Source organism: Lipotes vexillifer, unplaced genomic scaffold, assembly GCF_000442215.2.
Source record: "Lipotes vexillifer unplaced genomic scaffold, Lipotes_vexillifer_v1.1 scaffold382, whole genome shotgun sequence".
Taxonomy (NCBI): Eukaryota; Metazoa; Chordata; class Mammalia; order Artiodactyla; family Lipotidae; genus Lipotes; species Lipotes vexillifer.
The window spans coordinates 10,139,634-10,148,422 of NW_006780611.1; the positions used below are offsets into that span (position 1 = coordinate 10,139,634).

General features: G+C 36.2%; 1 protein-coding gene across 2 annotated transcripts in view; it reads left to right on the forward strand.

Moving 5' to 3' along the window:
- Positions 1–8,789, forward strand: part of DMC1 (DNA meiotic recombinase 1) — a 40,344-nt gene that overhangs the window by 13,365 nt on the left and 18,190 nt on the right. Inside the window, exons 7-12 of one of the 2 annotated variants that reach the window (XM_007454016.1) lie at positions 890–931; positions 2,044–2,116; positions 5,690–5,781; positions 6,197–6,270; positions 6,403–6,517; positions 7,594–7,654. In XM_007454016.1, the coding sequence (XP_007454078.1) occupies positions 890–931; positions 2,044–2,116; positions 5,690–5,781; positions 6,197–6,270; positions 6,403–6,517; positions 7,594–7,654 (457 nt within the window). The remainder of the gene's footprint in view (positions 1–889; positions 932–2,043; positions 2,117–5,689; positions 5,782–6,196; positions 6,271–6,402; positions 6,518–7,593; positions 7,655–8,789) is intronic. The other variant, XM_007454017.1, reaches the window with a different exon arrangement.

Here is an 8,789-nt window from a genome sequence, read left to right on the forward strand (position 1 = left end):
CGGGCCTCTCACTGCCGTGGCCTCTCCCGTTGCGGAGCACAGGCTCCCGACGCGCAGGCTCAGCGGCCATGGCTCACGGGCCCAGCCGCTCCGCAGCATGTGGGATCCTCCCAGACCGGGGCACAAACCCGTGTCCCCTGCATCGGCAGGCGGACTCCCAACCACTGCACCACCAGGGAAGCCCCCACGGGATCTTTTAGTTGCAGCATGTGCGCTCTTAGCTGCAGCATGCAGGATCTAGTTCCCTGACCTGGGGTGGAACCCAGGCCTCCTGCATTGGGAGCATGGAGTCTTAACCACTGGACCACCAGTGAAGTCCCTGGGTTTTGTTTTGTTTTGTTTTGTTTTGTTTTGTTGGTGTTGATGTTTCTGTTGACTTGGAGAAATAAATCTGTGTTTATTTCAGTTGACTCTCAGTCTTAATGGCTTACCTGCTGTTGTATTCATTGATATTTGTGAGCTTATTTCTTGATTTTAATCTGTTGTAGTTCAATAGGCCTAAATTGGTGAGTGGGGACATTTTTCTCCAGACAGAATTTGCTTTTGTTGGTAGCTAGGGAATACCACCAATCTGAGGATCCCAGCTCAGTGGGAGAACCCCAGACTCTCATTCTTGTGGCGGAGTCTTAAACTTTCATTTATATAACTATTCCTAAGGAAAATTTGGTTTAAGTTAATTATTATCTAAAGGACAGTTCTGAAAAAGAAAACCTTTTAAAAGTTGTTTTTACTACTGGTACTCATATATGCAGAATCCATTCATGACACAGAGGTACTTTATGTGTGAGATTTGACAGTTGGAAAAGAAAACCATACTCTGAGGCCATATTTATTCTTTATGAAAATATCCAAAAATTAACTATGTATGTTTTTTTTCTATATTTCACAGAATTTCGAACTGGAAAAACCCAACTCTCTCATACCCTCTGTGGTAAGGATATGTAACAACAACAATAATAACAATAACAATAATAATCATAGCGATCACTTACTATTCTACTTTGTGCCTGTACTTACATAATCTCATGTAATCTGAACAAACTTGCAAGGAAACTAAAACTCAGAGATATTACATAAACTGCCCATGGTTACACAAATACCAGAGCTGGTCTTTGAATATGTGATGCTTGAGGTGATGTTGTATGTACTGCACTCTGAACACCTGAATGGAAATACAGAGGAGGTAAATGGGTATATGAATGTGTTGGTGGAGAGAGGTATTCATTCATGGTCTCGATTTTTCCCTTTCTATCTTTTCTATATTGTATTTATGAGAATGTCACAGAATCTTTTGAGGCCTAGAATTACTTACTTTCCATAGAGTAAGGTTGAAACTAAAAAAGACTTAAATGTTTCTAAAGCAAAATAAGCAAAAATACCTCCTTTTGCATAAAGACATTACACTACATTTCTTTGACCTAAGTAGAAGGAGCATGGAAAAGTGTTTAATAAGGGGATTCTGACGTCAAAATAGCTCTGCCAATAATAGCTGCGTGACTTGGGGCAAGTTGCTTCACCTTTCAGATTTTCCCTATCAGTAAAACAGGAGTAATGATAGTGCCAAACTTAGGGTTGTTTTGAAAAATAAATGAAATAATGTATGTACTTTATGTAAAGTAATTCCTTAGTGTTAACTACTACATATAAAGAAAATGCATTTAAAATTTTGACATACATTAATTGAAAAGTTACTTAAATGAGTTATGTAGCATAAATTATATTTATGATTATTTCTTATAGAAAAAAGTTAGTGATACTTAAATTCTACTTCTTTACGAGAACTAAATTTCATGAATATCTCCCATTGTGAAAGATATTGACTTTCTTTGTTGAATTACTACTATGCTGGCAGAATACTTATAATCTTACCACTGGTTAGTAATATAAAAATATAGCATGCTGTTCAAAAACTGAAGGATCATTATTCTTTGCTACATGGCTATAGAGTTGCAACCAGCCTAAATACCATATTAATTTATATACACATTTGTACAAAGTTTATTCACTCTTACTAATATTAACTAAATTTGAATTGCTTTCTAGTGACAGCTCAACTTCCAGGAGCAGGTGGCTACTCAGGAGGAAAGATTATCTTCATTGATACAGAAAATACTTTGTAACCCTTTTATTTAAACAAGTTGCTAACATAATAGTGAGATATAGTACTGTTACTATAAAAGAGAATTTGTTTGAAATATGTCATTTTGTGATCACCCTGTGAACCAGGAATAATGAGAAAAGCCAAGGGAAAACAGTTGCTAGTCGAGTTCGCAACTCGACTAGCAACCCCTGAAATTTTTATTTTATTTTATTTTATTTTATTTTTTTATTGAAGTATAGTTGACTTACAATGTTGTGTTAATTTCAGGTGTACAGCAAAGTGATCCAGTTTTATATACATATATATATGTATATATATATATATATATATATATATATTCTTTTTCAGATTCTTTTTCCCTTATAGGTTATTAGGTTATTACAAAATATTGAGTATAGTTCCCTGTGCTATACAGTAGGCAGTAGGTCCTTGTTGGTTATCTATTTTATATATATTAGTGTGTATATGTTAATCACAAACTCCTAATTTATCCCTCCCCACCTCTCTTTCCCCTTTTTCATAGTTTTTTTTTTTATTTATTTATTTTATTTATTTATTTATTTATTTTTGGCTGTGTTGGGTCTTCGTTGCTACGTGCAGGCTTTTCTCTAGTTGCGGCGAGCAGAGGCTACTCTTTGTTGCGGTGTACGGGCTTCTCATTGCAATGGCTTCTCTTGTTGCAGAGCACAGGCTGTAGGTTGTGGGCTTCAGTAGCTGGGGCATGCGGGCTCAGTAGCTGTGGCTCGCGGGCTCTAGAGCGCAGGCTCAGTAGTTGTGGCGCACGGGCTTAGTTGCTTCGCGGCATGTGGGATCTTCCCGGACCAGGGCTCGAACCCGTGTCCCCTGCACTGGCAGGCTGATTCTTAACTACTGCGCCGCCAGGGAAGTCCCTCAAATCACCTTTTTAAAAAAAAGGTTTCACTTCTCCAAATGGGTTTGGTATAAAATCGACGAAACAAATACATGAGAGGAAATTACATCCTATTTGTTTTTAATTCTCTTACTTCTCCAAAGATTTAACTTAATAGCTAGAAGATTATTGACTCACTCAAAGTCATGGTCTCAAATAAAGGAAAAGGTCTGAATTAAACAAAAATACAGAAGGAAAAAGAGAAGAACCTGTTTGGGTAACAAAAAGAATTGCAGTTTTATTGAAGTGTAAGTTATTTCAGAAAGCAAGACTGGAAAGGTGGGTCTTAGACATGAAGGGCCTTGAAGCTGGATGATGGGTGTAAATTGGATTCTTTTGCAATATTCTAGGCAAGTAATGAGATTTGATTACTGTATTTGGTAGACAAAGGAAAGAGAGGCTTGGGAGACCACTCTTAAGTTTGTCTAGATACTAGGAGAATAATGATGACAGAATTGGGAAGATCATGTTTCAGAGAAAAGGTGATGTTTCATTTTAATATGTCGAATATGAGGTACAGAGGGACATCCATATGGCAGTTGGAAATGTTGGACTCAGCTTGAGAAAGGGGTAGGGCCAAGGATATGGATGGAATAGCCAGGGGGAGGCAAGAGAACTTACATAGAGAGAAGAGAAGAGAACTGAGAACATAACTTTGGGGTGTGCCTATGTCTAGGAAGAGGGACTAAAAAGACAAATCAATAGAGACAGACAAAGTAAGAGGATATCTGGTTGTGGATGCTAAGCATAAGGAAAGTTTCAAGAAGAAAATGGTAGTCAGTGATGTTCCACAGAGAGAGAGAGAGAGAAGGTGCAAACTGAAAAAGATCACTGAGGTTTGCAATTAGGAGTCCAAGAGGCCATTTGCAGTAAAGTAAGATGATGGAAGCTTGTTGCAAATAAACAGTAAGGAATTGAGGCAGTGTGTAATTAACCAATAAATAGAAGAAATATGGTAGTTTGAGGAGATATCAGGTTCAGAGGACATTCTTTTTAACAATAGGACTGTAGGAAGAGGCTCTCAGCTGGAGTTCAGCTAGTTTCAGAAACAGTTGATTAAGGATGATTCTTGAGAGGGAGGAATTGTTCTTGCAGAATAGCTGCCACTGTTTGGGCAATTTGGATTTTATCAAGAATGGCTGAAAGAAACAGGAACAAGGACATGCAGGGACCCGGGTGGAATGTTCTCACTCTTTCAGTGTCTCTTACATGTATACTGCTCTCTTGTGGTACTTGTCTTTTTATGTGTTTATATTTTGCCTACATAATTATGTTTTACACTTACCTATGGCATAGATTATCTTATGACCCTTAAATCCTCCACAGGGCCTTGCACTGGTAATTGGTTAATATGGTAACCGATTCCATATGGGAATCAGTTAATAAACATTTGTAAATTGATTTGAACTTCCCTTCAGCATAAGCCCAACTTTTACATTCCTGGTTACATAGCCACCCGGCTTTGTAAAAACTGACATAGTGAAAAACATTTTTTATTGCCTCTTCCAATTCCTTGTCTTCTTTGATTTGGCCACCAAAAACATCTACTGGGTATACTCAGCAGCAATAGAAGATTTAAGTGGCTGTCACTAAAGCTCTGAAGAAAACATATATAGTGCTGTAGGACAGAGATGGCTGGGAAATCCTAAAGACAATTCAATTCAATGTTTACTGAACTAGTTCCAAGTGTCACAAATAAGATTAAAAATGGTCCTTACTTTACAGTTACTTATAGTATGATCAGTATTACAAAAATACTGTAAACAAAGTGAAATGAGACCACAGATGTGCATTTTATTTTATCTTACTTCACTTTAGAGAATATTATGGACATATTGTTAGGATCACCAAAGACCTATAAAGAATGTTTATTACTCCTTTATAGTCTAGATAGGTATAAGTGATTATTAGCATCTTCCAGAATACCTTTTCAGGTACACTGAATTTGCCCCCCTATGAATTTACTAATTTCAGAATGCTAACACAACTCCTTTAGAAGAAAGTGGATTTTAAACCCTAAATAAACCAAAAACTATATGATAATAATTCCCTTCTGGACCCTTGAAGTTACTTTTTTGACTCTTTGGTTTATGTAGTCAAATTTATCATTTGTTGGCAACACGTGGTTAGTGATATATTAAACTATTTCATGTTGAACAAGTGAGGAATATGAAGAGAGTGAATTAATTCACTTTGAAGTGACTTGAATTATAATTCAGTGATATTATATTCCTAGACTAGGTCTATATTTATAGAACTGAGAACAACAGAGATTCACAAATCTTAGTTTCTAGTTTTTCTCTTGGAACTGATTTGCTGCATAATCCTGAGTCATTTGCCTAATCTCTGTTTGTCAGTGTCCTCCTTTGTAAAATGTAATAGAGGCCATAACAACTAACTTCCAAGGTTATTGTTTAGATAATTTAATATTTAAATTCATTACTGTCTCATTATTTCTATCAATGTTATCACTACCTAACGTATTCATTAATTGAGGCACTTATGAAAAACAAAGTCTGATATAGATTTTAAGTGATTATTAATATCCTCCAGAATACCTTTGCAGGTACAGTGTTTTGCCTCTCTTTGATACACTTGCTTACGGTATTATTTTTTGTAGTTGTTGTCTAAACTTTTTGGAATTGATTTATTGAATCCTTAATCCTGGCATACTCCAGCCGTCCAGATCGCCTTCGGGACATTGCTGATCGCTTCAGTGTAGACCATGATGCAGTCCTGGACAATGTACTTTATGCACGTGCATATACTAGTAAGAGCCCCATGCAATTGGATGCTTAGGCTGTTTTAAGGTTGGAAACACTGATTTATTATTTGAGTGATGTTTACAACATTTTGACACTATTCTTTTCTCTTTATATTTTACCTTTCTCCAAATTTATTTAGTCAGTCCACAAATTTTATCATCTGATAAGTCCTTAGACATTGAAATGCTCTCAAATTATTTCTTATTCTTTGTCTTTGAAATGGAGAGTAACATTCTTTTTGGATAAGGTAGCATTTGGTATGTATGCTAAGGCAGAATATGAAATCATATTTAATAAAGTCATAAATAATTAAGAAAATCCTTCAAGGACTCTCTTTTGCCTGACTCCCAAGAACATACATGATCTTAGCCTCTGCTTCTTCTAGTTTTTATAACATTTTCCCACTGCATTTCCCACCAGGTGAACATCAGATGGAGCTACTTGATTATGTAGCAGCAAAGTTCCATGAAGAAGCTGGCATCTTCAAACTATTGGTACGAGCTTTTAAATATTGCTCAGTCTAGAGCTATTTAGCATATTATCTTTCTTCTATTGATTCCAATTCAAATTAACTTCTTCCTTCCATTTCCAAATGCATTATTTATTTTTACATTAATCCTGCACAGATCATTGATTCAATAATGGCACTTTTCCGAGTGGATTTCAGTGGTCGTGGGGAGTTGGCTGAACGGCAGCAAAAACTGGCCCAGATGTTGTCACGACTCCAAAAAATCTCAGAAGGTAGATTTTTTTCCTTAATTTTTAAAAAATAAATTTATTTATTTTTGGCTGCATTGCTGTGCGCAGGCTTTCTGTAGTTGCAGCGAACAGGGGTTACTCTTTTTTTTTTTTTTTTGTCTGTTCTAATTTTAGTTTTTTGAGGAATCTCCATACTGTTTTCCATAGTGGCTGTATCAATTTACATTCCCACCAATAGTGCAACAGGGCTCCCTTTTCTCCACCTTATCCAGCATTTATTGTTTATAGATTTTTTGATGATGGCCATTCTGACTGGTGTGAGGTGATACCTCATTGTAGTTTTGATTTGCATTTCTCTACTGACATCATATTCTTTTGGCATTGGTTTCATATGATTTTTTTAAAATAAATTTATTTATTTATTTATTTTTGGCTGGCATTGTGTCTCACTGCTGTGCGCGGGCTTTCTCTAGGTGCAGTGAGCAGGGGCTACTCTTTGTTGCGCTGCGCAGGCTTCTCATTGCAGCGGCTTCTCTTGTTGAGGAGCACAGGCTCTAGGTGTGCAGGCTTCAGTAGTTGTGGTACATGGGCTCAGTAGTTGTGGCTCGCGGGCTCTAGAGCGCAGACTTAGTAGTTGTGGCACACGGGCTTAGTTGCTCAGCAGCATGTGGGATCTTCCTGGACGAGGGCTCGAACCCGTGTCCCCTGCATTGGCAGGCGGATTCTTAACCACTGTGCCACCAGGAAAGTCCCTCAGAAGGTAGATTTTTAAAATAAATGGTGATATCAGAATAGCACCTGTGACTGTTTGCTAAGTAGGTTTTTCAGAGAAGCTCAGAATAATGTCAGGAGGCAATCCATTTTTTAAAAATAAAATTTCCTTCATGGGAATACAACACTTTTTTTAAACCAAAAATACTGATTCTAATACAATAAGGTACCTAAATAATATAACAATAATAACTTTAATTTATGATATCAATGAAAAAACAGGAATGTAATCTTGTTCATCAAATAAATTCATGGCACAATATTTCTAAACTCTGAAATCTAAGCAATGAACTTTTAATATTCACATTGTCATTCTCTTAGTTTCTTAATTTTATTTCTTGATGCAGAATATAATGTGGCTGTGTTTGTGACCAATCAAATGACTGCTGACCCAGGAGCAACTATGACGTAAGCCCTAATATTCTGCTTTTGTATTTCACAAAAGTTAATATCAAAAGGGTTAGAGTGTAGAATAGGAAATAATTCCAAAATCACCAGCCTTGATGTAGACACAGATATGTCACACATCACTTTTTGCACAGTGCATATTACTTCATAATTGCAAATATCATTTATTTGTTATCGAGATCTATTCTTCTCTAGTTTTTTTTATAAAACAAAGCAATAGTTTAACTATTTTCAGAGATACTTTGGGTTCCTTTTTGTCTAGGACTAAAAGGATATTGGAGGACAATAAGAAAAAGATCTTAGGGAAATAAAAACTTATATTCCAGATACATGAATGGTTTCTAATGCACTGATAAGCTGTTAGCCTACAAACAAAAAAAGCAGGCTCTCTACAGGATATACATGAGATATATATTTAATTTATATATTTATTATATTATATAAATATATTTATATTTACAGGATATACATGAGATATATTTATGAGTCTCATATATTTATAAGAGACTTGCTATGAGAGAAGTCTCCTGTTTGAAGAAACAGAATTTCACTCCACACTAGGCATACTCAGAATTTGTTGAAGTGGTTGTGCACATAACATACATGTTGAAAGATGGCAGTGAATAGAAAGACAAGGAGATGGTGGTGTGATGAATTGGGAGATTGGGATTGACATATGTATAAAATGGATAACTAATAAGAACCTGCTGTATCAAAAAATAAATAAAATTAAATTTTAAAAAGAAAGAAAGAAAGACAAGGAGAGTTAAAGTAGTATAGTGAAACAGAAAGTTCGAATAAGGACTTCCCTGGTGGTCCAGTGGTAGAGGCTCTGTCTCCTAATGCAGTGGGCCCGGCTTCGATCCCTGGTCAGGGAACTAGATCCTGCATGCCACAACTAAAAGATCCCGCAAGCTGCAACTAAAGAAAAGAAAGATCCTGCATGCCACAACTAAGACCCGGCGCAGCCAAATAAATAAATAAATACTGAAAAAAAAACAAAAAAAACCAGAAAGAAAATTCAAAGAAAGTTCAGTTGCCACCATCAAGTTTTGAGCATGATGTATCTGAATACGCAGTCAAAATAGCCCTGAACCTATGTACTGCTTTTTTTTTTTTTTTTTTTTTTTTTTTT